General features: G+C 36.8%; 8 protein-coding genes across 8 annotated transcripts; 5 read left to right on the top strand and 3 right to left on the bottom strand.

The window, feature by feature from the left end:
* Positions 1–6: 6 nt before the first annotated feature.
* EV154DRAFT_535584 (uncharacterized protein) lies at positions 7–1,593 on the bottom strand (the record flags this gene model as incomplete). Its single annotated transcript, XM_051604079.1, has 3 exons — positions 7–62; positions 406–1,043; positions 1,115–1,593. 3 exons carry the CDS (start codon positions 1,591–1,593, stop codon positions 7–9), a joined length of 1,173 nt encoding a protein of 390 aa, XP_051463006.1.
* A 565-nt stretch (positions 1,594–2,158) lies between these two features.
* EV154DRAFT_388615 (uncharacterized protein) lies at positions 2,159–2,332 on the bottom strand (the record flags this gene model as incomplete). Its single annotated transcript, XM_051595077.1, has 1 exon — positions 2,159–2,332. A coding segment is annotated over one exon (174 nt), but the record flags the coding sequence as incomplete, so codon positions are not given.
* Positions 2,333–6,801: 4,469 nt separating this feature from the next.
* On the top strand, positions 6,802–7,550 carry EV154DRAFT_390009 (uncharacterized protein; the record flags this gene model as incomplete). The annotated part of the gene is made up of 4 exons (XM_051595100.1): positions 6,802–6,856; positions 6,911–7,051; positions 7,102–7,349; positions 7,470–7,550. Coding segments are annotated over 4 exons (525 nt in total), but the record flags the coding sequence as incomplete, so codon positions are not given.
* An 816-nt stretch (positions 7,551–8,366) lies between these two features.
* On the top strand, positions 8,367–9,883 carry EV154DRAFT_547242 (uncharacterized protein; the record flags this gene model as incomplete). Its single annotated transcript, XM_051604741.1, has 4 exons — positions 8,367–8,470; positions 8,536–8,557; positions 8,630–8,810; positions 8,862–9,883. 4 exons carry the CDS (start codon positions 8,367–8,369, stop codon positions 9,881–9,883), a joined length of 1,329 nt encoding a protein of 442 aa, XP_051463003.1.
* Positions 9,884–9,906: 23 nt separating this feature from the next.
* On the bottom strand, positions 9,907–17,881 carry EV154DRAFT_211443 (armadillo-type protein). The gene is made up of 13 exons (XM_051594381.1): positions 17,726–17,881; positions 17,613–17,658; positions 17,424–17,553; positions 16,850–17,364; positions 16,586–16,787; positions 16,227–16,523; positions 15,106–16,175; positions 11,129–15,049; positions 10,797–11,075; positions 10,500–10,734; positions 10,324–10,440; positions 10,083–10,263; positions 9,907–10,022 (listed from the first exon to the last, which is right to left on the bottom strand). Exons 1-13 carry the CDS (start codon positions 17,791–17,793, stop codon positions 10,007–10,009), a joined length of 7,077 nt encoding a protein of 2,358 aa, XP_051463002.1. The 5' UTR covers positions 17,794–17,881; the 3' UTR covers positions 9,907–10,006.
* A 3,177-nt stretch (positions 17,882–21,058) lies between these two features.
* On the top strand, positions 21,059–21,826 carry EV154DRAFT_547240 (uncharacterized protein; the record flags this gene model as incomplete). The annotated part of the gene is made up of 2 exons (XM_051604740.1): positions 21,059–21,092; positions 21,338–21,826. The coding sequence occupies 2 exons, from the start codon at positions 21,059–21,061 to the stop codon at positions 21,727–21,729; spliced, it is 426 nt and encodes a 141-aa protein (XP_051463001.1). The 3' UTR covers positions 21,730–21,826.
* A 564-nt stretch (positions 21,827–22,390) lies between these two features.
* EV154DRAFT_455786 (uncharacterized protein) lies at positions 22,391–22,791 on the top strand (the record flags this gene model as incomplete). Its single annotated transcript, XM_051597351.1, has 1 exon — positions 22,391–22,791. The coding sequence occupies one exon, from the start codon at positions 22,391–22,393 to the stop codon at positions 22,619–22,621; it is 231 nt and encodes a 76-aa protein (XP_051463000.1). The 3' UTR covers positions 22,622–22,791.
* Positions 22,792–23,658: 867 nt separating this feature from the next.
* EV154DRAFT_491525 (uncharacterized protein) lies at positions 23,659–25,482 on the top strand. The gene is made up of 2 exons (XM_051599565.1): positions 23,659–24,517; positions 24,591–25,482. Exons 1-2 carry the CDS (start codon positions 23,677–23,679, stop codon positions 25,400–25,402), a joined length of 1,653 nt encoding a protein of 550 aa, XP_051462999.1. The 5' UTR covers positions 23,659–23,676; the 3' UTR covers positions 25,403–25,482.
* Positions 25,483–27,989: the final 2,507 nt, after the last annotated feature.

Raw genomic sequence — 27,989 nt, 5'->3', positions numbered from 1 at the left:
TTGAAACTAATCGTTCATAGCTCCATAAAGAGGAGTTGACACTGTCTTGCTCAAATTAATTTCTAATGTTTCATTATTTCAAATTCAGTGTTCCGGATCCTGTTTAATTATTTTCTATACCGAATTGTGGTGGTATAATGTTCACCAACAATTTTTTTTTGTTTACTTTTTTTGTTTATTTATTTAATTTCTATACTTCTACGGTCATGTCAGAATTGTTATTTGTTGTTGCATTAATTGGAATTAATTCGGTTGCAGCCTGTGTGCTACGTTGGTTTAAAAGCACATCGCTGGCCACCGTGTAATTTACTAGTTGCTGGTGGTGGTGATGATGATGATGGTAACTTGATGTGTTGGGCTGAGCACTATTCAAGTAAATCATACTGTTATTGCTATTAGTGTTACTATTATTATATATCGTTGGCTGCTGATATTGTCTTGATCTTCCAACTTCTAATACCGCCTCTTCTGGCACAGAATCCAAAAACTCTTCTCTTATTGAATGAGGCAATTCCATCAGCATATTTGATTTAAGTATAGAGCCGTAATTTTGAAACATAAAGCTCAGCACAAGTAACTTGAGCCCAACTTCTTCCGCCATGATGGCCTTTTCGAATATTAATCCACAGCTCTCTATTGTCATGTGGTTTCGATATAATCTTTCGCAGCACAGTTTCTTGAGGCGATGTAACAAATACATATTGGCCATTACTAATAAATCACAAACAACTTCCCATGGTTCATTATCGTCCAATCTATCACTGTAAAGAAATTTCAAGAAGGCCATAATCACTTCAAATGGTTCTGGTATTGTCATTCTTCTTTCTATTGACTCTGACATACCAGATTTATGTATATTTTTAAAGTGTGGCCAACGAGTTAACAAAATGACTTGATGGACATAAATCTCTTGGCCATCAGCTGCCACGATTGAAAAATCTGATAATTCTGGACTATTCAATAGTTGCACAAATTCAGTTGAGAACCTTGGTTCAGCAATATCATATAAGCCCAGCGATTCTCCATGTATGACAAGCGCATCTCTATTATTAAAAAAAATTGCCGAATAAGTTTTTTTTTGTTTTTTGTTTTAGCTCAAATTAAATAATCTTACCTAAAGTGATCGTATCCTTGGGGTCTATAAGGATCAGTGTTGCCAAGAAATAAAAGGTTATTAATGGATATCTGACTCTGTGCTTCATTTATTATTGTAAAATAGTTCCATCCGCCAACTTCAAAATGTCCGTCACATTCTTGCTTTTCCCATTCTAGTGTATCGAGGTCTAACATCCATAAGCTGTAGGTTGATTCCGGACTATTATTTTGTTGCTGCTGTTGCTGCTGCTGTAGGGGCGTTTTATTATTACTGCTATTATTATTATTATTGTTATTAAGGTATCTTCCAAATACAAGCAATTTTCCACATGCGGTATCACAAAAGTGTTGACTTTTTAACAACACCATTCGGGTGTTACAAGACTGCTGATTACCATTAAGCACTAAATGGGGTGTATAAGGTAATTTTTGTAGGTTCACCATAAATAGGTCGGAGACCGTGTTACCTTGCTCGTCTTTACCAGCATAAATATACATTTTATTTCCAACAAGTGTGGCTGAATGGTTATACCTTGGCGGCATATCATGATATCTTGTCCACAGCATGGAGTTTAAATCAAGTACGCATAATTCGTCCAAGACGTATGTACCTATTTATAATTTAAAAGTGAACACTTGTACGATTGTGATTTGGGGGCGTATATTTACAGTCAGAACTTTTCGCAAAACCCCCATAAATAATTAGTTTATCTTCAAACACTGCTGCACTGTGTAAATAACGCGAAGAAACATTTCCGGTTATAACTGGCTGATGCCAAGATGATGTCTTGAGATTGAAAATATGAACATCGCCACAATATTCTTGATATTCGTTACAGCCCCCTACGTAAATTTTGAATAAATATATTGCCCTTCAAAATGAACAAACAAAAAGATAAATAAGGACAACTTTTAAAATATTTTACCAAATACAATGATGGAATCTCTCCATCTTGTTGCTGAGTGTCCATATCTTTTACAAGGAGGAGTTCCAGATGGGTTCTAAAATAATGCTATCAATACTTAAATCAGCTCTAAAAAAAAATAAACAATTTCTCCTACAAACCTGAATCGTCTCCCAACGCATTTGTTTCAAATCAAGATAGTGCAAGTCATCAGTGACATTACCTCCGCCACCAAATACATATAATCGTTGATCTACTTTTACAAAAGAAGGTCTCCATAGTCCAGCTAAATTTCGACCTATTGTCTTTATTGGTTGTCCGGGTTTCATAAGCATAGCCATCCGATAGGGAATTTTATTTTTATTTCAAAAAGAAGAACAAGTAGAGGAGAAAAGAAAAAAGGGAAGAAGGAGGCCGTAGTAATATTATCAATGTTTTGTTATTTTTTTTTCTTCTAAAATTTCCGTTTACAATTAAAAGAAATCTCTCGGATAAAATGCATAATTTGATTTGGTACAGTATGCCAGTACAATGCAGCCATAAAGCTATATGTTTACTGTTTCATTTATTGCCTAAAAAGTGCAATTCTCTGCGTTAAGATAAATACCCTACCCCATATCTCATATGTTGTCTTCTGTTTTACAATAAATTTTCTCTTCAACATCTTTTGGTACGTTTACACTTGTCTCTTTAATTATTTCATTTTTTTTTTTTTTTTTTTTTTGATCAACGTAACATAATATTTAGTTTGCTTTATTGCATAAATTTTTATTTGGGTAAAGCTGTTTTGTCCTGTCTCTCGTCATACGCTCGATAAAAAAACCAAAAAACTCGAATTTTTCCGTATTCAAAAGTTGAAATGAACCACAATTAACTACATAGAACAATACTTTAGCAGAAACATTCATATCACGCATGAGCTCAGACAGAATTAGTAAGTTCTACGAATGTTTTAAGAACACATTTCGAAGGGGAATGCGTCGAAAGCTGCATTGTGAGCGAAAAAGAGGTATCTCAATCGACTCATCAATGAGAATTATTCTAAAATATATATGGAACATCTTTGTTCGATTTACACTAGCATAACAGTTCCATTCTTTCTTGCAGGGTGGAGATGCAAGGTTAGATATGTTTGTGCGCGAGCGCCCGGGTATTTGGTATAAAGATTTGATAAATTGCTTATAAGAATGTCATTGATGCAAGCGTGTGGAGCACATCATAGGATTACGTAAGGTCTAGAAGATATTTTAACCTACCTATAGCCATATGACGTTATTTAGACATACGCTTTAGAGTAAAAATTATCCAATGTACTATTGTAGTAAAATTAAAACATGCATACTAGGAAGATGCATGCCATTTGACATTATAATTCGAACATCAATAAATAAACACTCAACGTAGATAATCTAACAATAGTCAAAAATTTTCAAGTACCAAAGGGGAAGTTGGTTAACGGTCTGAACCACCCGTCCAACTCGAAAAGCCTATACTCAGATAAAAATATGCCACATTTGTTTTTACTCCAAAAACAACCATACTGTCTGCTATGGAATTTTATTATTTATAGATAAAGCGTCGACTTATAATGTGTATATTTGGTTTAGTGATAGAATTCTTCGCATTTAATTAATTTTAAAAAGAGATTATCACAAACAAATGGTTTACTTGCCTTCGCACGTATTATAGGGCATAGTATCTCGCTTGGCTGTGCCCTCTTTAGCGGTCCGGTTCTGACCTTAAAAACAAAAATGCCGCCCGTCTTTATTTGTGATTTGGAATACCATGTATTTTTTACGTAGAGAATGCTACATAGCTCTTTGTAATCTTTAAACAAATTTTGCTCTTTCAGTGATATGTTAAACTGCCACTTTTTATGCATACTTGCTTTGATGCATTCGATTTTTCAAACTTTAGTCCAGTGAACATACTCCGCGCAAATAAATAAGAGACATTTATTTTCCGGAATCCCTTTTTCTTTATAGCCAAATAAAAAAAAAAGATATTTGATCAACAATTATCAGATCTACTTGGATAATCAGTAAAAGACATACTTTCTTTAACTCTATCTCTTCACAATTAGAACGCAAAATGTTATTTTAATCTTGGTAAACTAGCGGAGCCGTAACCTTTGAATGCATCAGACTAGATTACTAATTGATTGCTAAGCTTAAGCTCACTGTTTTTTGAGTTTGCGTTGAGATAAAAATTAATTTGCGCTGACATTAAAATAATACTTTACGTCAAGGCAAAAATAGTTTTGCGTTGCTTGGTAATAAATTTTGCTAAGAAATTAGAAAAAAAAAATATGAAGTAGCCTTAAATATCGTAAAGATTTCGACTCCTTCTCTTTTATTTAGTTTAACTATTAGAACAAACATGCAAAGCGTTAGTGAATTTATTACCAATAGTAAAATCATTTCAGATAACGATATGGACACTTTATCTGACGATTATATGGAAGCTGACGAACAGGAAGCAAGGAAAATTGAGCATTCTAGTTTGAGCGAAGATTGGATGGAGAAAATAAGACGAATTGGGAATGATTCTCTATCATATATACGTGAATATATGGAAGTAGATTTAATAGAGAAAGAGAATTTTGGAGATGCTTTTCTCTTCGCAGAGTCAATGCCATTGAGAAAAAGACACACGGCTTTGAAAGTTAAAACAAGAGGTTCTTACAGAAAATATACTCCTAAACAAGTTGAGAAACTCTTCGACTTGATAATCGAATAAGGATTCACGACAAAAGCTGTAGCTTTAGCCACTGGGATTAATGTACGCACTGCCCAAAATTACGTTAAGACTTATAACAATGATCCTGAGAGACGATTTCCAGGATCTTATTCTAAACCTCGTGGAAGGCCCCGTAATAAGTTGACTGAGGAGCATTCTAAGTTTCTAATTGACTATATCGAAAGGAATACCACTGCTATATCAGATGAGTTAAAGTTAAAACTTTGTGAGAAATTTGAGGGCTTGAAAATTTCTATTTCTGCCATCCACAAACATTTAGTACATAAGCATAACATTACGTTAAAGAAACTCAAAAAAATACCGGCAGCAAGGAATTCTAACAGAGTGATAGCATTACAAAAAACGATTGTTGAACAATATAAGAGTGATGCAAATATGGATTTTTATAAGAATTGTGTTTTTATCGATGAAGCAGGTTTCAATTTGCATACGCAAAGAAACCAAGGCCGTTCATTAAAAGGCACACCTGCAAAGGGCACTGTACCAACTGGAAAAGGTGTAACATTTACAATTTTAGGGGCAATTTCTCAAGCAGGTATCATAAATATTGGAGCTAAAAAACTAGAATCAGCTTCTTCTAAAAAAAGAAGGGCAAATGGTAAGGAAGTAGAAATAAATGGCAAAGTTGGGACAAGAACTGAGCACTTTTTAGCTTATCTAAACAACGTAATGTATATACTAGATAAGAATGATATAAAGGGGCAAAATATTGTTATGGATAATGCACCTATTCATAAGCCAAAAGTAATCAAAACATTGATCGAAGAACGAGAACATAAGTACATATATTTGCCACCATATTCTCCTTTTTTGAATCCAATCGAGGAATTTCGGTCAAAAGTAAAAGCTGGTGTTAGAAGAACACCATTGACGACAGATGATCGCCTCACAGATCGTATATGTGATTCGGCTGGAAAAGTAACAAAAAAAGATTGTGAAGGATGGATTAAGCATTCGATGTCATTTTCCAGAAGTGTTTGAATGGAGAAAGAAATCTTTAAAATAAGAAGTAGGAGTGCAGCTTTCCAACAGACGCATACTGAGTGCTCATGAAACAAGCATTAGGTTATTTTATATTACGTAAATATTCTTTCAATGTCAGCGCAAATTAAAAAAACAGTAGTCGTTATCGTCGTCGTCGTTATCGTCGTCGTCGTCGTAGTTGTAGTCGTAATCGCTTTTTTTTATTGTTTAGATAAAAAAAAACTACTAAAAGGATGTTCAGTGAAGGGAAATGTCTAGAACTCCGTATTTTTTCAAACGTATTTTTTAAAATCATGCGATGGTCTACACGTCGATTGACATGCCATATCATCTAAACTTCATGGGATGATCGATTTCTGTTTTCCATTAAATCCGCTTCACTGTCATTACAAGCTACTACTGGAACGCAGATAGACAATTACCGAGTTCTGACTTGCTTGGGAAGATTTTGCAAGTGTTTCTATTTTAAGTAAAGGCCCAAACATTATGGATCATGAAACAAGCAATTAAATCATCCTGACATAAGCTTGTTTATCAGCCTACAAATAAAGCTGGTTCACACACTTTATTCTTCTCCTTTTCTTTTCCCTTCACATATTTTTTTCTATCGTATGAAAGTAACTGATAACGTAAAAAGGTTAGATTAGTAATGACACTTGTTTCTTTGAAAAGACGCTAAATAGAAAAAGATATATTGCGATATTGCGGCTGTGGCTAGTCTTTGCTATAGGAGGGCGACCTCCTAGACAGAGCTCTTGAGTTTTTGGTACTCACGGACTGTGAATAGCAGGGATTGCACTGTAAATAGGTGCAATCATACTGGCCTGCTGGTCCTGGCCAGAATTCTTGTAAGTGGTATAAAAAATACGTTTGAAAAAAATACGGAGGTCTAGACATTTCCCTGGTGAAGGTATGAATCTCGCTTTTTTTTCTTTTTTTGTATTAAGATATGAATCTCATTTCGCTGAATACATCATTAACTAAATTTTATTCACAAGAAACAAACTCATTTACTTTACCAGGGAACTGGAGACCTGGCTCTGATTTGATGTGTAAGCTACTATTCAATGACCCTGTAGTCGTGAACTTGGTGGTGCAGTCATTACTAGGTAGTATACCTGTCTATTATAAATGCATTGGCTTTTAATACGCGTAAGGTATCATAGGTACAGTCATTCCAACAAACAATTATTATGTAGCCTCGAATGAGTGGGCAGATGGGACTAGGTCTGACGTCGTTTATGCGACCAAAAGCAGTCAAGTGAAATCAAGTCTACCTATTTTAATTGAATTTCATAAAGTGTCGTGTCCCAAAAAGTTCCCAGTGATAACTGCTTTGGAAAAAGTGTAAACCAAGTCAATCATGACTTTATGAATAGAGTAATAGGATATTCACTTTCAGCATATCGCCGATACAAAGCGCACCCAATCGTCCTCATCTTTGCCATTAAAGGCTTTTCAAGCGTTGAAGTTGAAGAAGAGTTTGTTGTTGCCGATGAAAAACCATTCTTAGAAATCGAAGCTAAATTCTGGGCAAAGAAATGCTTTTTGGTATCATCTAAGTCTATATCGGAACATGTCAACGAGTTTCCAATGAACGAACGGGTTCCCGATCAAGTTATTACAACTCGACTGGGTTTACATATCCGTAAGAAAAATTTGTAGGATTGCTAAAGGGATTTCATAACAACTTTGTTGTGGGCTTAAGGCGTTTTTTCGTTTTAGAATCCAATAGTAGTGATGGGCCATTTTCTGACTAGCAATACTGTGTCTTTGACTTCACTAGAGTATCAATTCGATCCTACCGTACGTCTTCTTTTCCGACTTTCTAAAACCTAATAATGAAAGAGTCAGATCCAAAGTCGTAGGTGGTTGATGTGGCTGGTAGCTGGTGGTGGACAGGTAAGAGTGTCGGGTACAGCAAGTATTTACGGAATCGGTGAAACCACTTCTAGAAAACATAAAAAGAAGAAGCGATGGTGATGTTGATAACGATGAAATACCAGAAGCAGTTGCAAAAAAAGTCAAAGGTTACATCAACGAAAGCTTTGCAACAATAAACAGGCCAGATCAAACTCAGGTAGATCTCACAAAGGCGTCTGAACCTAGTCAAGCCCACACAAACGACAATAAATACACCGAAGATGATGTCATGTTTATTAAAAGTAAAAGCAACACTGGAAAAAGAAGAAATTGGAGACGCATATACTGACTGTTACACCACCTTTTTCTTCTGTTGGTCCTTTTGACTTCAGATCCCTATATTTTTCTGACTGTTTTTCGGTCCTTTTCTTATAAAAGGACCTCAAAAATAAATCTTTACTTTGTTGTATTTTTTTTTTCTAATTTCTTGGCGCAAAATTTATTATTAAGCAACGCAAAACTATTTTTACCTTGACGTAAATATTATTTAATGTCATATTCAAAAAACAGTAGTCCAACCAAAACCAATTTTTTTCAGCAAATCATAAAATTCGGAGTAGAACCGTGTAACAGTCTAAATTTCTTTTTGTGTTCATGACAAAACAAATATAAGCATATGTTGTACGACCATAAATCATACCATCATGCAGTAAATCTTAGTCCTTTAAGTACTTTAACTACCGTGCCTTCCTTGACAACATGAACTCTTTACAGTCTATCAAAGCCAATGTGGTTTGCCTCTATTATTTCCCATTAGATCTCCGAATAAACCAGGGACGTCTAATCGCAAGTTCAAATCAGCAGTAAAAAAAAAAATTATTCTGTTCTTCACAAATTCCCCTTTTTCCTTAAAATTATCTTTCACCAGCAACAGAATAATAACAAGAATGGTAAAAAAAAAAATAGAAATTTTTTTGCTATCGTTCAATTGAACCAATTGAAGTAAATATATTGTTTATTAGGGATTATGTGGAAACAATAATCCTAAATGGAAACGTGAAATTGTATCGGGCCACAGATTTGAAAATATCGATTTGGATGTCTTTCACGATCCATCCTGTACTTCTCGATTTGGATACATATTTGTCTTTATAACTGCAATAAAGTCTGTTTGTGTCTGCTTGGCAGATCTATACACTGCGGGTAAGTTTACTTCTACTGACCATTATCAGAGCTACATCTAACATTGATCAGTCTCACTCTTGGTTATCGGACAGACAACAGTGACACCTGCTATCCCAACCGAATACTCCAAATGGATTTTCTTTGCTTGTATTATGGTGTCATACTTACTTATTGTTTGGGATTTAATCAAAGCTCGTTATATCCTTAAAACAGACAATATCTCTTGTTCATTTACATCCGTCATAGTAAATAAGTACCTGTCCATGAAGGATTATCGTTATCATTGTCTATTCAAATCCATCAACAGTAGCACTAAAGGTATTGACGGCTACGCATTTTTTGTCTTTTTCACATTAAAAGGTTGGAAGCGTCTTTTACTTGCTGAAGCACCTCGCCAAGTCATTAATGTTGTGACTCTCGAAGCATTGGCTCCAGCATGGTTGCGGATTATTCACGGCACCATAGTTTTAAATAATGAAGCTTTGGGAGACGATGTTAAACAACAAATTCTGACAGGAACGATGGCATTTTCAGTTCTAGTGTTTGCTGTCTCTTTTTTGCTTGTGTGCGCTGCAGCCATCTTATATATTCCATTGTTCTGTCATATTCGAGGAAATCTGAAAGAATACTGCTGTCACAAGGTTGATAAAAGAATTGCCGAAATTCTTCGTAAACAAGCGTCTAAAAGTAGAAAGGTACACTATAGAACAGAACAATCAGACGAACGGCTTTATTGTAATTATCAGCCTGCATCCAATTACGGATTTATAGACCCTCATTCATCGTCGTCTGAACTGGTGGAGAAACCAGTTTATGCAAGTGATTTATCACCATCGATCTCCGATCGCCGCCATCTCTTGGCAAGGGATGACCAAAACTACTTCGTCGATGATCACAAGGATTCACATTCAATAGAAGGACTCCCCATTCTTCAGCACTACCAATCCAGACAAACCCCACAACAGCTTCCATATCTCAACCAAATCCAACCATATTATACTAACTCACAACATAACGTCGGAAGCCCCACTCCATCTAATTATGTGAATGAGCAACGGTTTCCATACACAAAATTTCCCCAAGGCTATTGAACAAAACAGCCGCATGATGTACATATTTTATATTTGTTCTTTATTCATTTTTTCAAAATTGTATTTATTACTATTATTATTATATATATAAAGTCTATTTGACAACGATTTATTTGCTTCAGTTTACCAGAATGCACACCTATTGAAAACAGCAACGGGTTAGTTTATAAATAATGTAGCAGATACTTTTGAAACCTACCATCCCACATAGCATTGACACAAGTTTTCCAAAGATGTAGCTTGTTGGATCAGTTTCTCCACCTGAGTTGGTACATCCAGTGTAACACGAGGGTTAAAATCACGACCTGTCAGCTTGTTTGAAACTCGGTTGACGACTGCAACCGCACGAGAGTTTAGTAATTCAGGTCCCTGAGGATTTTCTTTAAAAACAAGTTAGTCATAGGAATAAAAGCGCTTGTTAAAAATAACTAATATCATACCATTCGCCACAGCTTCTACTTCGATACGGTTCAATCTTCTACTAACAGAAAAGTTTCGATGTCCATCATCAGGGCCATCTTCATGTGCCATATTTTCAATACCTCTCATACGTTCATCTAACATAAAAAGCGAAAAATAAGAGCCTATTTTTTTTTTTTTTTCAGAAAAAACTTACTTTGTGCGGGACTCTGAGGTTGAGTATTAAGCAATCTCCAATTGATTAAAGGATCGTATACAAAGGCTTCCAAAACAGCCATTAAACTTTCCTTATTATCACGTAATACACGCATCACATGTTCACAAGTTGTACGGAAATTTCCTTCTATACCACTTACTTCCATGGCCTTGACCAACATACGTGTCAAACGGAATGGAATTTTTTCAGGGAACTTTTCACGATGCATAGCCACCTATATTATATTACTTTTTGTCAATACAATGTCAATTTATAAAAGTACATGCATATTTTTACCTCAAAGCAATCACCGAAATCGATATGAACAACCTTACCCGTCACACGATGAAGCATGAGATTTGAGGGATGGCGATCGCCCAGACCAAGGATATATCCTACCATTGACATGACAGCAAGCGATCTGGTGTAATTGGTACGTCTATCAAGCCAGGCTTCTGAGTTACGACTCTTCAACCAAAGAACATTGTACAAGTCTTGTCCACTCGTTTTTTCAAAGGCATATTGTAGTACTTCAACTTTTTGGATGACAGTTAAATTGTCATAATCAGGAGCCATCTAGATATATGTTGTCAGTATTTTCCTACTCATTCCGTTCTTTTTTATATTACCTGAAGCATGAGTCGGTGCTCAAGATTTAACAAAATCTTTCTACTATCTCTGTAATCACGAATTAGGGTATGTAAGGTATCTGTTTCAGTCACCCAACCAATTAAACCAGAATTAGGAGAAAGAGGGACAGCAGGGTAACGTTGAATATTGAGATGGCGTTTAAAGGTCTCAGCATCATTAGTTAATAAAGTGTTGACAAGACCAAACAATTGCATTACTCGTTCATCCTGACGAAGATCTTCATGACCCTTCAAAAGATACATATAGTCCTTACTGTCACTACCTACAATTGTCAACTTTCGGGGTCTTTGTTTCGAAGCAATGACACTTAGGCTTGGATTGAAGTGAGCAATACGGACAATGGGTTCTCCACTACGGTAGTAACCAGGTACACACAATTCCAGATTACGAGCTTCCAATAATTGAGGCGAAATGTATTGAAGCTCCAAGCTTGTCAATTGAGGCAGTTGTCGAACGATACGTCTGAACACCTGGTAATAAAGCTCCCAAGCTTGGTTCAAGTTATTAAGATCACGCGTTTCCTGATAGCGATGGCACCATTCTTGCGCCTCTTGCAGATCGCGACCGAATGCTTGCACAAACGATTCTTCACGCATTGTTTCAGGTCCACGATCCAGCATTTGATGCAAAGGCTCTAAAGTAGCAAACATGGCTTCGACATTACGGTCACCGAAATAGAGACGAGAGGCCTCTTCCAAACCTTCATGCCACATTTCGTGCCAGAGAATAGCCACACGAATAAGTTCTTGACTTACCATTAAGGCTTGCTCGACAAGTACATCGCTATGCATACGCATGCGATCCATGATAACAAACGTAGCTCTTCGTCTGGGAACGCTTTGAGATTTAGAAGCGACAGTTAATGAGTACACAAGCGCTTGAGGATGTTCGCGACCAATATCTGTCAACAGCTGATGAATTAACAAACGGACAGTAGCATTTGGAGCATGGATACGAGCAATTAATTGAGGGATCACTTGTAACCAGACATCAATACTGATAGTGCCAAAACCTTCATTAATGGCAGCACTCACTTCTGCTTGATATCCATACTTAAACCACAGGGTCAATAAACGCAATGTATCTTGAAGCGAGTTTTCTTTGGATAAAGCGATAGATCTAAAGAAACCTTGGACAGCAGGAACAATGTGATGATTGAAAATTTGAGGGGGTAGGTTATCTGGATGAAGTCGTTCATGGTAATCAATGATATCAAAGTTGGCCAAAGCCCAAGAATGCCATGCTTTATACCAGTTTTGATCGAACCTGGTTGCCAATAAGAAGGAAGACAAGATCTCAGGAATGGATTCTTCTGTAAGTTCATAAGATAAAGCACGTTGCCATTCACCTTGACGAAGATAACATCTACTCAATAAACGTGTATATTCGGCAACATCATCTGTAATACGGCTGGGATCAATTGGCATGCTCACAGCCATTTCATCAGGGTTTAAGCCGAGATCATTAGTCTTTTGTGCTGTAAAATCACGCAAGATACTGAGGGCTCTAGTACGAATCGCAGGAGCTCTATCGCCTGTTGCAATAGACGCTGAATCCCACATGTGTTTCAATTGAGCATATACAATCTTTGGATGAGGAGTGCCAGACCCATCACCATCTGCTTCCATCAGGCTTCTCAGGGTTTTCTCGGATAAAGAGAAACGGCCACTCTTTCGACATAGATTAGCGAACTTGATCCACATTTCCATATCTTCTTGAGGAGAAATGACCATGGTTCTGACACGAAGAATGCGTTGCCAAACTTCTACATTACGTTCACAGCCTTCTAAACGTTTGACCCAAGTTCGGCGGATAGCGCTCTGTCGTTCCATATCATTAGCTGACTGTTTGTAAATGATCATTTCTTCCAACTCAGCCAGCATCTGAACACGGACTACCGTGGTATAAGCTCGATTATAACTTTCGCCCAAAAGGGCAGTCAATTCTGTATCAAGCAAATCACGCGTCTTGTTGATGAACTTTTCAGTTTCGGCATATCTGTTTCGATGCATGCCCAGGATGGCCCGGAAAAAGGTTCGATCGGGACTTTCAGGCTTCAACAGGGCGATATATTCCTCCATTTGTTCCCATTGACCCAAACCCCAAGCCGCGGCAGCAGCAAAGGGCGCCATACTTTTACGGTTATCCGTAGGTGCATGGATCCACTTTTCTTGCGCCAGCGCAGATAATTGATCCCATTCACCCAGTGCATGTAAACAACGCATACGACCCAGTGTGATTTCCATCGAGTTTGGATTCTCCAGCTGTTGCGCTTCATAAGCATCAAGGGCGTCTTGGTATCTATGCAATTTTTCAAACCAGGACACTTTACGCTCTAAACCCAAAGAGTCTTGGGCAAATGTCAAGATACCCATGGCAGCATCAGGTTGTTGAAGCAAATTGTTGATGGACATGAGCATCTCAACAGCCTCAAAGGATTGTTCGATATGAAATTCGGTCTCTTTATAATGCAGTGCTTTGGCATATGCATGACATTTTTGAGCATATACGGCTAATGTACGGATATCAATTGGTAACATCTTGTTATCGTGCTCCATGAATTCAGCAAGATGTAAAAGGACCTGAATGATCTCGGGTGGGATATTCGGTGCTTTTAATGCCACTTCTAACGATTTGACAAGTTCATCGACATACTGATCGTATAGTTCGTTCCAACAAGAGACAAATGCCGCATTGAACAGTTCTCTTGCTAGTGGTGTATATTTCGATGCCAAAAAAACACAAGCACGAAGTGCATGCGAGGGGGATTGCTTTAATAATTCAACACTGAATCGACGAATCCATTCCATCCAATCCTCTTTTGTGGATCGTTGCGAAGCTTCCCAAGCCTTTTTCAGTTGCTGCTGATTAACAGGTTGCTTTTTTGCTATACTTTGGTCGGCCGAAGGTGTTTCATCTCCTTTGGCATCACGATCATCAAACGCCTTTCCTAATTCCTGAGGTAAATTTTCTCCCTTTAGCAACTTTCCCACAAGCAATTCATAATTTGTGTGTGTGATACGATGTCTTGTTAAGACCTTGTTGATGACAGGAATAAACTTGGTATAATCTGTTCCGAGTTGAAACACAAGAGCACATAACAAATCCATAGCAGCTTTTCTGGCTTCGATGGGCAAGACAGGCAGGACACGGGCTAAGGGGTGTATAATACGAGAGGCGTAATCAAACATGTTAACTTTTTTACATAGTGCTGTAATGGTCAAAATCGCCTGTCGACGAACAGATACAGGTGCATCTGGTTTTTCAAAGAATTTGACCACAGCGGGTATGACTAAATGCATATATTCTTCGATGTTAGCGCCAAACACAACAAATGCGTGCAAGACCTTGATTGTGGGTTGTCTTCGTTCGGATACATCGCTATCAAAGATTTGGAGCATATGAGGTAATAAACGGGGTAAATACACCTTAAGTTCTCCATCTAATGCTTTGGCAATGGCCTCAATCAAAGAAATGATGGTAATCTGGATGGATGAAACGGGAGTCCAGTAATCATCAATCAAGTCAAAAATATCTTTCAAGTAGTTACGAATATGCTGCTCCACAATCGAAACTAAATCTCCTAGCTTGTGAAAATACAGTTCAAGCATACCCGAAGTAGAAGATCGCATCAACGACAAAAAGCCGGGGATCACCAAAGGTAAGAATTGAACGACTTTTAAGCCTAACGTTTTAAAGATAAACATGATGGCATCAATCACTGCGTAATGATGTGTACTAAGTGACGGATCTCTCAAGATCTTCATGAGTGAGTGCATCACCACTTGTGGGTAATAATCCTCTGAGGAGGGTCCGATACCCATCATCAATAACGTTACATCATTACTGGCAAGTTTAGGATCTGCTAATTCTTCACTCGAATTACCGATAGCATTCATCTGATTTTGATAGTTAGCCACAATTGTCTTATAAATGTGCAGATAGTTTTTTTTACCTTATGTTTATAAGGATCCAATGCACCTAATATACCCATGAGCTTGACGGTCTCTCTTCTGATGGTAGGATTTTGTTCAGTCTTCATAATATTAATCAAGATATTGAGAAGTGCAGGGTATTTGGTGTAAGGCTCGATAACGAAGCCTGTATTGCTTGCCAATTGGCCTAATGTTTTTAAGGCAGCATCTCGTTTAGCGCTTGAACTTTGATCTTGTAAGGTTTCCATAATCAGGGGCATTAATTCATCAAGATGTGGGGCCATATCTTCACCACTGACGGCAGCTAGTTCGCCTAGAGCACCTAAAACAGCAGAGACAACACCTGTGGAAGGATCTCTTGCCTTTGGCAACAGAACTTTAAGAACAGGTTCTATATACGGCTTTGTCAGTCTTTGAGCGGCTCTGACCAATAATGCCACGAGTCTTGCGGCCTCTTCCTTTTGTCTACTCACAACGGAATATTCCAATTCTGTCAAAAGTTGAATTAGAGTTTTCCGGAGAGATGGCATGACGTATGCCGGGTTAAAGGTGGTTAATCTTCCGATCAAGGTGATTGAGATTTCTCGAATAGCAAAAACTTCATCATTAAGAGCAATAAACAGTGATCTGACGTTGTCTGCTTGAGCCAAATGTCGATCAAAGCGGACATCCAAAGAAGACAACACAGTCTCTCGGATGACAGGATCTGGATCTGCAATACCTACTGTCAGAAGTTTTTCCAACACTTCACCTACCACCTTGATAGCGTGTGCACTAGTCTGATTGCAAATGGGATCCCGCACAAATAACTGACAACAGGTGACGGCAGCGGATTTTCGAATTTCGGGAAGATCATCATCTAAATAATTGACAATACAATCACGTACAAATTCATTCAGCACATGGTTGGAAAAATCAAAAGATCCAAGTGTGGTGAGTGCCAATACAATAGTCTCATCATCCTTTTCGCCAACTCCTCCTTCACGAAGAGGTCGTTCGACAGATTGTATGATTGTACGGTTGGTGGGGGCTCCTGGTTGTTTATAGGGTTGGCCACTTAATGTGATAGATATCACATTCAATAAACGTTCTAAATAAAGATGTAAATATGCCGGTCATTATTTATGTATATTTCTTTTACCTTGGATGACAGGCGATAGTGGTTTTATGCGATCGGCAATGTTACTCAATGCCGCCACCAAAGGTTCAGAAAGACCTCCGTTAAACATTAATTCCAATAGATCATGAAGGTATTTGGTCAAGGCTTGTCCTACTGCTGTAGCTAACATACTGATACAACTAAAAGTAGCCGTTTCAACTTCTTTTCGTTGACGTCCTTTGACTGAGAGTGCTTCTTTAATGCAAGTTAAGGTGGCATCCAAATATGGGCTCATGTTGCTCTTGACTTGAATAGCCACTTGACCGATAGCAATAAAGGCTAATATATATATAAAAAATTAATACTCTTATTTTAAATATTGTTTACAATCCTGTGTTCACCATCACGCTTTTCGCTGTTCTTTCGAAGTAAATTCAGTAGATGACTCATTGATTTATGCAGGTAGAGCTCAGAGAAAGTAGCGGGATCATACAGGGCTAAAGTAGGAATGATGGACACTACAGTTTTTCTAATCAAGACATCACGGGAATCTTTGAGACGAAGTGTAATATCACACACTTCCTTGTACATGTCTGTCATAAACTGTTTTTTTTTGGAAAAAAATTAGTAAACAGATAAGAGCATGATATAGGCTTAGTTCTTACCATGCCGGCGTGCAATAATAATTCTCTCATGGCTAATAAACTACCATGTGTAGCCTCTGCACTATTCATACGTAATCCCCGATTGACTTCTTCCCAGATGCGAGCATACCAAGTCTTTCGCATTGGCGTTTCACGCTGTTGTACGATTTCGAGACACTGAGAAAGACAATCGGCAGCATATTCACGAATCACATTTCTCGAATCTCTGAGGGCGACCCAAATAAGGTCCAGAATACGAGGCACATAAGCGTAAATCAAGGTAGGCGCATTCACGGCCAGTTCTCTCAGGACTAGTACGGCTGCTAAACGACTACGGTCCCCTTGGAGCCATTCGAGCGCATGCTCGACTTGTGTATCAACTAAATCTGCTGTCAAGGTGGTAGAACTCACGGCCAGGCGACCTAAAGCCTTTGCAGCGGGGACCATGATTTGCTGGTCATGATGCGGTAACATGTGCTGTAGATAGTTATGAAAACGATTGGCATTGCTCTCAGGTTCCAAACCGATTAAGCGATCTATACATTCCGGGGTTAATTCCTTATTTGTGAAACACATTTTTGTTTATACTAATTACCTATACCAATAATGGCACCTAATTTCTCATTGTTGTCATTACCGTGTGTCCATTCAAAGAAACGCTTGTTAATGTCATTGGTGAAGCGAGTCAGGTTCTCTTCTGATAATTCTCTTGATGCTGTTGCTGCCTAATAAATTTTTCGTCACAAAAAAAAAGAGGGAATCTTGCTTATTCTATTTAGCTTACTGTTTCACGTAGTTCTTCCGCAGCTTTAATACGTCTATCTTCGTGTCTGTATAAAAAAAAAACGAAAAATAGATTAACAATGGTAATTGAAAAAATCTCGTCTTGTCCTTTACTTAGACTTTAATTCACTAAATATTCTGTTCAGGTTTTCCTGCGAATTAAGCATAGCAACGAGTGCCATATTTTATTTATATAAAGGGATGGAGGTTTGTAAAGGAGATATATGTAAAAAAATAAAAATAAACTAGTTATTTCATACAAAGAAAAATTAATCCTCTGTCTAAAAAAAAAAGGTTCACGAGAGTACTTTTAGGGTCAAAGCCAGTGCATCCAATCACGCCTATCTGGCGGGGTTAAAAATATCTAAAGTGGTAAAGCACTGCTGAGCCAATCTTTGCAACGTTTTAAGTCTTACTTGATAAATAAATTTCTTTTACAAAGATAGTAAATATGTAATTATAAAAAATTAAAGTAGAATTATCTAAGTTCGTTACCAGTTACTCTTTCTGCTCGAGTTAATCAGCATATATGCAAAAGTAACTGAGGAATAAAAAAAAACAAAAAACTCAGTGGTTGCTACAACAGCAACAATAAAAAAAGTATTTGTATACAGCTTGAGATAATTTTCTCTTGTCCAACTACTTTTCAGAAACCTTTCAAAGCTACCAAAGTTGTCAATGTTGACTATAAACTAGATGAAAGTGGGGTTGCTGGGTGCATAAATGCAAAATGGAACCTGAATAATATAAGAAACCCTAAAACATTAAAGAGAAAGTCACTTGTGCTTTGCACTTTTATACCAAAAAGGTGTTACTACTAAGTAGTCATTGTTTTAGTATTTTAGCGTCACTTTGTATGCTATAAACGGTTACATTGGGGTACGTTCAAGAGCTTTTACGTACAGTTCGTTTCATAAAAATGCGGGTGAGCTCGAGTTCATGTTAAAAAACCTGGCAATAGACACGAGCTCAATATTATTAGCATTTAAGCAAGTCTCAACTAAATAACAAAATCTCAGTTCATCTAATGGGCTCAGTTTTCGCTTCAAATATTAATTTTTACTGCCACTTGATACGGGAATGATTGCTAAAAGTTTCCGAGCAAAGGAAATGGTTTCCTAAAAAAAGCACTTCCCAAAAGGTTGCACATTATTAAGGAAAATAAAAGGGTGCTATGGATAAGTTGTGTTGGCTCAATGTTTCAAAACATCAAAAATATATATTATATTTCTCAATATTTCCTTTAGCGTGTTTAATATGTACTGCTTAGTCTTTTAGTATCTCCAATTTCGATTAAAGCTACCCAACTTTTCCTTTTCTTAATCCCTACAAAATATATAATAGCAGGATACTACCTGGTAATTTGTATGCTCTTTATGTTGAACACTTTGATGATAATGTTACAAAAAAATAATAATTTAAAAACCTTATAGAAGTGGTGCCCAATTTATACTAACATATTGAGCTAGATGATTTAATTCTACAATTATCTACAGCACAGAAACAGAAACATCGGCAAAAAATAATGCCAACTCCGACAGAAAACGACCGTTTCCATAGACTGTAAGCGTTTTAACCAGCAAACGTATTGTCACATATTCATACGCGAATTGCCTAAGTGCGCCCAATACTCCCAAGATTTCCGATCATATGGTCAAAGTACTTAAGCCCATAGTACTACAAATGTAGTGCCTTTTTTTAGTGAGTCCACAGCGGTCAAAAAATAACTACCGTATTTTCGAATAAATCGTATTTTGAGGAGTAAAAAATTCAGCCAATCATATAATTATTTGACCAAGTTTTTTCTCGAACATTCAACAATTATTCCTCAAAATACGATTTATTCGAAAATACGGCAATTGAATACCCCTATCGATTTTTTTCTTTAACTTTTACAAACATGAATACACATTACCTTGTCAGCCAATTCCTTGAGGAAGAAGAAAAGCAAAGAAAATTGCAATTAGATCGTAATAGAGAAATTTTAATTTACGCATTTAAAAAGAGAATGACAGAACAGGGTATCAAAGAGAAAAAGAAACATATTGACCGCGACAGAGAAGGAGAGCACGAAAGACTCTAAAAGCAATACTTCGCCAAGAATCCTACATATCCAGACACTTATTTTCGTCGTTGGTTTAGAATGGATAAGGAGTTGTTTTTGAGAATACTTGGCGATTTGGAAAACAAGTATGACTACTTCAAGCGGAAGAAGGATGCAACTGGGAGACTAGGCCTTTCAGGTCTTCTCAAAATGGCTATATCAGTCCGCCAACTTGCTTACGGTGCTCCACCTGAAATGTTGGATGATCAATATGGAATGGCCGAGTCCACCGGTGAAAAGGCCTTGTCGCATTTGGGTACGATTCACTTAGGAATAATTAAGCAAATCGTTTAAATAAATGAATTATGCAATTAAAACAACCTTTGATGTTGCATACCAGCATACGCTTGTATACTGCTATACAAATTCTCCCACTACGAGTACATACTTCTATATTAAAGATTGCATGATTGGCCTAAATACGATATACGAATGACAGTTGGATACAGAATGCTATACCACTGAGTTACGATATCACCGATCGAGAAGAGAATCTTCTCAGATCAAATCAAGAACTATAAGAAAGAGAAACTTAATATTAATAGTTCTCTCAATGGATTAGCTACCCAGAGAGAGAATAGAACAGCTATTAATATAAATGGTTCATTTACTTATATATTGATATAATTATACTGCCGACAAAGACTATAAAGAAATAGTGTATGAAATAATGGATACCTATCTGCTACAACCAAATATACAAATAACGATAGGACATTTTATATTTGGGATCGTATTTTACTCATTACAAAGATAATGAATAAATGATTAACTATTATGTTCTATTGCCAATTACACTTGACAAACAAGTATGCATCTTTTACAGTAACCGTTGCATGATCTGATAAATAAGTGTCTCGTAATACTAAAGATTTATCAGAATACTGATGCTCCCGATCCACTGATATGGGACAACGTTAACTGGAAACAATTCTAACGAGTAGTATTCATTTAACCTAAGGCGGGAAACAAAGTATAGATCTATTCCAAAAACCAGAACGGTTGACTCATCATTAAAACTCAGGAGAGTTGTGCATTATAAAAAGGATCAATTATTTCATAGCAGCATAGTTCTTTTAGTCTATTTTTACCTCCAATAAAGATATACTTTTATCTCATTACTTTTCTATTGTAATTATTCTGTCAAATACCACAGGCCTTACGCCATTTTTGCAAGGCCATTATTCGATTGTACGGAGAGGAATACCTTCGATCACCTACAGATGAAGATGTAGAACGAATTTTAAAGGAATCCTCTCAAAATTGTCTTTGTATCCTCTATATTCGGGACATTATTGTGCAACAGTAAAAAAAGCATGGTCCATCATGCAAGTATGGTGAATATGCTTGTTGATGAGGAAATGCTCGGTGGTGTTGGTGCATTCAGAAAGAGGATTTCCCGGGATATTAGGCTCTTTGAAATGCATGAATTGGGAGTGGAAAGTTTGTCCCATCAAACAATATAGGTCAGAAGTATTGATTGATGTCTCCAATACCAGGCAAAGTGAGCAAGCTACACACTACATTTTCTGCGCTCAGACTGTAAATAGCTGGGCCTACACTGTACACCTCACAAAACCAAAAAGTAGATAGGAAAACCATAGCTGGTTTATGTTCTTTAGGGGTCGAGTCTCTCGAGAACGATAAAAACTACAAAAATACAGATGCGATGAAGAAATATTTAACGAAAACTGTAAAATGCAGGAGAAAAGCAAATCATTGTCAAAAGTCAACAATGTCCTGGATTTTCTTGATGGGCTCCTGGTTTGGTGATTGGGAGGACGACATTCTGAACTATGACTTTGCTGAATTCCCATATAAAATTTGGAGCCATTTGATTCACAGGTCAATAGATAACGATAATAAACATCTTGCCAACATTATAGCATACACTTTAACAGACTTTCATTGTAACTGTAAACAGCCAATAGTCTTCAACAGTAACCACGAGAGAACTCCATTTGTTGAATATGTTATACCCATGTTTAAATACTTATCTATAGAAACCGGTTAACTTGATTTCTCGTGGTGTGAAAAGTTGGTTGAAACTCAAAAATACGCACAAATCGTTGAAGTTGATCATGATACAACAAGTACATATAGGAAATATGCTGATGGTCTTGGAAAAACCAATAACCCTGAAGTTTTGTTTATTGAATCTTCTAGTGGTTTACTGCAAGAGAATCGCTTTTCTTAGGGACAGCCAAAGTGCACGTAGTCACAACGTGCGATCTGTGATTTTGGCTATCCTTTAGACTTGGAAATAAGAAAATATAATCAAAAACAATATGATAATTACAAATAAATAGTTAAATATTGAATGATTTGTACTTGGTTTGACAATTCTACCGACACTCCTTCGTCTTTAAGCTCGTTTGATCTTAATATTACGAAGAAATATTAAGGTAAAGTCCAAACTAGAAGCTAAAGGTAAGCTATAACACACATATACTGGTTTACACTATTTTGATTGTGATATATGTGTATCCATTTCATGTTATTAAGATATATTGACCTCTTGGTGTCTGTTAAAGTATTATAATTCCAACATTACGACTATGCGCACCCTGGCTGTCCCTTAGAAAAATGGCTGTCCCTAAGATAATTTGGCTGTCCCTCAGAGACCCGATTTAAGAAAAGCCGAAGTGATCAAAGATACAATTACCCTCTCTAGAATGAACTTGAAAGAAGATCGATTACGGAAGTTTGTTGAATTGAGATCAGCAGATATTCCTACAAACTGGAGTGACCGTTTTAACTGGGTAAAGATGTTTGAACTAATTGTTACGCTGTTTTTATGTCTGAAGGAAGAAGAACATGTTGATATGGAATTGAAAAAAGAAAATTCTGGTTTAACAGTTGTCCCAAAGGAAGAAACTCTTACTGCTTTTTTTGAGCTTTTCTGAATTATAATAAAAAGTCAACTGTCTCTACTGACAATGTCCATTATTACTTTCCCAAGATTCTATTTTTAAACGCAACGCACTGTATTGACGCAGTTTGAGAAATCACCTGTGCACAATTTAAAGCCGTGAGTACTGAAGCTGTCTGGATTTTTTTTTTTTCAAAAGTTTCCAATATTATTAGGGCGGAAATGAAACATGATCCTGAACGGCCCATGACGTTTTCGGTACCTAAAAAAAAAAGTTTATTTTTCTGACATGGAGACACAGGATCTGCGTACCCGGCAGTCTAGGTTGGTTTGAGCATAGCCTTATGGGAGTTGAGTTTTCTGCTTTTGTTAGCTACACAAAATAATGAAGTGGAAACGAGAACCTTATACAAGGAATTTATTAGGAAAATCAGTGTTACACACAGCTGTATCTGTCAACGGGGATACGAATAAACGAGATGCATTAGTAGGATGCAAAATGAAGGAAGTAAAATGTCGGAATTGAGTTTGACTTGCATCATAATGCAGCTACAAATAGCAAGTATAATGGACCCAGAAAATAGTAAATAATCATACGTGTGGTTTTGTGTGACAGGGGTTAAAGTGCATGGTTATCAGTGTTTAAGGTGATAGAGCCGTGGATGTACCTAAACGTGAAAAAAAAAATTGAATTAAATGTACGCTCATATACCAATTGTGTTCAGATACAATTATAGTCACATGGAATATTTGCTAAGGTTTTATCATTGATGTAACATGAACTTCCTTTTATTCTACCTTTACAGTATATTAAATCTTTAGCTTTTTTGTTCTGTAGTCTTTATATTTGTGTGTATGTGTGTGTGTGTGTGTGACACCAATATAGGAATATATATTTATAAAAATACATTATAGTCTGTCAATCTATTCTTGCGGCCTGATACCAATTATAATTTTGATAAGGCGGAATATATAAATTTGTATTCACTTGCCTTTTTTGCGTGTGAGTTTTTTTTTATATAAAAATAATGGAAATTATTTTTTGATTATCTTTTTCTTTCTTATTCTACGTTTTTTTTTTTTTTCGTCATGAGTCAAAGTAACTCCATACCCTGTTTATTACAAACTACAAGTGACATGCCACATTTTCAACCCCAAGCAGAGGATATTTTGACGGACGAAGACCTACTTGAATTATTTCGTATTGTCAAACAAATTATTCGAAAAAAGCCTGATGCTGAACGCATGGCTAAATTGTTCTTTTGCATTGTGTATGCCCTTGGGGATTTGTACCATTTCTATAAACCCATTCACAGCGATTGCATTGTTTTTCGAGACGAGTCTAACGGACAAGCAGTGACAGCCGACGTACAACTACCCAATTCTGTCTCTTGTTGTCAAAATACAATCACCACACCTCCTCCTTCTTCTTCCAATACAAGCTCACCTATTCCTCCTGTGCCACAGAGATTACTATCCGTATCTTATTTAACAAATCCAACACCCGCCAGTCCACAACAAATGAGAGAAGATATTTCCACAGATCAGTATTCAGTGAGACCTTACACACATATCAGGCCCTTATTCACATCTGCGCCACCTTCATTTCAACCACCCACAGCTCCCTGGTCTCCTACAACCATTTCAGAAGATCAACCCAACAGATATCCACATTTAAATACACTGATGAATGGCAATAGTGAGGTCCTGATGGAACCCAAGCAGCGTGGATTTTATTATCAGGACGGTAGAATCACGAGAGAACCCGCATCTCTACAAAAATTTGCTGAACAAGGTGTACTCACACATGCTTCCCTGATGCGGAAAAGAAAAAAACCAGATAACGAATTATTTCCATCAGATTTGATCACCTCACAGGTCGTGAAAAAACCCAAAATACCACACAGACACGGCGAGTTTAAACAACGGCGTAAGTCCCTTCTATGTTTTAGTGCGATATTTTATATTCTTATTAAATGCAATCTATATATATGTATATGTAGGTGACGATATTATTAGTCGGATGAGGACAATTATGATGGCCGATTTAGAACAAAAAGCACAACGATTGCCCAGTCACTTTACACTAGGCATTGAAAAGGTCAAACTACCAAAGAATCTCAACTTGGATAGTTTAAGCGCGGAAGAGACGGGTAATTTACTAGCACCGGCATTAGGGATTTTGACGCAACACTCCAATATGAAACCACACCTTGACAATGGCATGAACCAAAATGGAATTTACTATAACAACGATTACTTTAGGCTCTACCTGGCCTTTGTTCAATTCCAAGATATTTTTGCCGAGATCTTTCCTCATGAAGTGATCAAGGGTTCTACCGAAGAATCCCTTTCCTCCTCACCAGGATTGTCAATGTCAGAACGAGATAAAGATAGAGAGCGGAATGCTAATATGAAGGCATACCGAGGTTGGATAGAACCGTTCTTGACGGAAACGAATTGGGCTGCATTTCGACGTAATATTATGGTGGGCGAGAGAATCATGCAATTAACCAAAGTGGTGGGACAAGGCATCTTGCTTATGACCAAAGAATTAAGTGGATCGAAATTACACTTGACGTTTACAAATAATGAATGGGACGAGTTCATCAGTGGCCTTAGTCAGGGTCTTTGGGATGAAACTATCGATTGGAGTCATGAAGACGAGTTGACTGAAAAAGAAGGAATTTCTTTATTAGTCACTGAATTAAAACTCAAGTTTGCCACTCATTTTTGGTTTACCGCTGAAGGATCTGTCGTCCCACCAGTGGAAAGGAAAGCCGCTAGAGCAAAACAACGTTTAAACAACAAATAATAACTACCGCCATTTTAGAAAATACCCCCCTACTCCCTCCTCTCTGTATATTATATAAATATTTTTTTTTACTTATTATCATTCTATTAATGTGTACACAATATTTTATAAGTCATCAGCAGCTGACAGCTTAATTTAAACTGGACACTCTTTATAGCCAATCACACCTTGACCAATAATCGCTTTAGATTGAATGGGGAGAATCTTTTGTGTATTTATAGACTATGATATTCAATGAAGGACTGTAAAAGATCTTCAATTCAACAAACTCGCTAGAAACATTACATATTATCTCGAGAGAAAATGATGCTAACTTAATAGCAGATCATTTTTATCCATCAACCACTCACATTATAAGTCTGTATCGAAATAAGTTTAAAATATCGAGCTACAAGGGCTCAACTGACGATTTTACCATTATTGGACTTTTTTACTTTTAGAAAGCGGAGGTTCATAAATAATTAAAAGATTTTCTAAAAGCGTGCATGAAGTGTTCTTTTTTTTTTTTTTTACACAAAAAGATTAGGTAAGCACGTTATTTATCCTCTTCTTCACTGATATCTTCCTCTCCACTTCGACATCTTTCTCTACATTGAATACTCTTTCCCATCTCATCTTCTCTGAACCAATTTAAAGATATAAGCATCTGATAAGCTGCCTCGTTGTCTATGTAGTATATAATACATATGCTGTAGGTCTATGCAGTGTAACGAAAAAAGAAAAAAAAAACTATTGTTACCTGGGTCTAAAAGCGTGAGCCTTCATGAAAGCTTAGGATCGCTTCCAGCGCATTATCCGTACATTCCGCATCCTTTAATTGGTTGTCACGGAATACTCTATTAGTCAATGTATTCACATATGTACCAAGCCCCACTCGTAGCACTTTTTTTTTCTTGGCATGTTTTATTAAATGTAAGACATTTGGCTTGGCTACTAACTGGTTAAACCCGGTATTTATATCATCTAATAACTATTTGACTTGGTGGTAAAAATTTGATCTAAAAGAGATAGCGGCCTCTAATCATAATAAAACATGTTTTTTTTGCGCAGGCAGCAAATAAAGTTTGAAGTTGTAATCCAAACACGGTATCAAGGAGCAATTGTAAGAAACTATGCGATTGGAATCTAAATATGGTGTCGATAGCTCTTTACCCATCGAAAAGTCACATGGACAGACAGGATGCAACAGTGTATGAGCAAACCCAACTTGTGATTTAATAAGTGAGAATTTTTTTTTCGCATTACAAATGGCATATTTGTCCTTGTAACGCATATTAGAAGTTCCCACGAGGTAATCTGAAAATATGTATCTTCCCTTGGCAGATTTCTGAAAAACGGGATTTATGTTTTTGTTTTCGTGATCCGCGATGCTATAATTATACCATACACACCTATAAAAATTTTCACAAAATTTTTCGACGCATCCCAAAAATAACATCCAGACGTTATTTGCGCCATTTTTAGCAAACGCAAACATGTACAAAAAATCATATTACAGCTACCTTTCAATTAAACCTCACCTAGAGTACATTTAGTATGTATTGTATGGACATTATTTTTGCTTTATCGCGTTTTTTTTTTTTGCTCACTGAACAACTTTCTTTACAACAATTCATTCATTGCAGTTCTGAGAGCTAAATCGGGCTTACTACTACATTTTTTACTGGTTAGAAATTAGATAGTAAGCTTTGCTTATGTCTCCTGCTTTAGACAGTTGGTAAAATACAGGAGTTTTAAATCACTACTTACTTTATGGTACCAAGCCTTGTAATTTCTAGCAACTCCAACCAAATTGAGCTGAGAGACACTACGTATTGTCATATCAATATAGAACAGACTAAAAGACTTGCAAGCACGCACCACGAGGCTTCTCACTTGTATTGATTGTATATCATTCTGTTTGACGATGACGAGTAATGACTTTAAACTCCGTCTTATCTTGATCAAATGCTGTGATTGGATAGATTATAAGCTCTGTACCTTTCATTTCTGTGTAAAAGGCAAAAAAAAAAAAAAAAAAAGCAATAGATCAATTGAAATTCGAAGCAGACATTCTGATGTATGTTTATAGATTGCATTGGACTCGAACATTATCTATTAGTGATTCAGCCTTAAATTTGCGGATGTTTATTTATAAGCTCCCCCATTTTTGAAGATAATCCGTCTAAAAATACAGCATCCGGATATCACGCCACAATAGAAATCCACGCTCAAAGTTTATCCACGGCTCCATTATCAACATAGGAACAGGTCTTTTTTTTCCTGGGTTGCTATGCTGATACCTTTATAATTTTATTAAATACGTGTAACCCTTTTCGTCCTCGGACAAAGAGAAGGCTTCTAATCTCCTTTTGTACATTGATATAACATGAGAAGACTATTACCTAAAAAAAAAACAAAAAATAGATTACTCTTTTGTGTCTCCCGCATGTCAGGAAAAATAACCTTTTAGCATGTCGGAAACGTCATCGGTCAGTTCAGGATCATAAATTTCATTTCCGCAAAACCAATTTATAAAGACAGTGTAACTTCTTTTTGAAGCGGCGGGGGATGTTCATAGCTATTTCTAGACGTGCATAAAGTGTGT

This window comes from Mucor mucedo (assembly GCF_025094135.1).
Source record: "Mucor mucedo strain NRRL 3635 chromosome Unknown EV154scaffold_4, whole genome shotgun sequence".
Classification (NCBI taxonomy): Eukaryota; Fungi; Mucoromycota; class Mucoromycetes; order Mucorales; family Mucoraceae; genus Mucor; species Mucor mucedo.
The sequence above is the reverse complement of the archived record's forward strand: the minus strand, read 5'-3'. Positions and strand labels throughout refer to the sequence as shown.

Excerpts from the sequence above, each read along its gene's own strand:
- EV154DRAFT_491525 (XM_051599565.1), top strand. The coding sequence starts at position 23,677 with ATGAGTCAAAGTAACTCCATACCCTGTTTATTACAAACTACAAGTGAC. Across the intron at positions 24,518-24,590 it reads CGGCGAGTTTAAACAACGGC|GTGACGATATTATTAGTCGG; the intron begins GTAAGTCCCTTC and ends ATGTATATGTAG.
- EV154DRAFT_211443 (XM_051594381.1), bottom strand. The coding sequence starts at position 17,793 with ATGGCACTCGTTGCTATGCTTAATTCGCAGGAAAACCTGAACAGAATA. Across the intron at positions 17,659-17,725 it reads TTTAGTGAATTAAAGTCTAA|ACACGAAGATAGACGTATTA; the intron begins GTAAAGGACAAG and ends TTTTTTATACAG. Across the intron at positions 16,788-16,849 it reads TATTATTGCACGCCGGCATG|TTTATGACAGACATGTACAA; the intron begins GTAAGAACTAAG and ends AAAAAAAAACAG.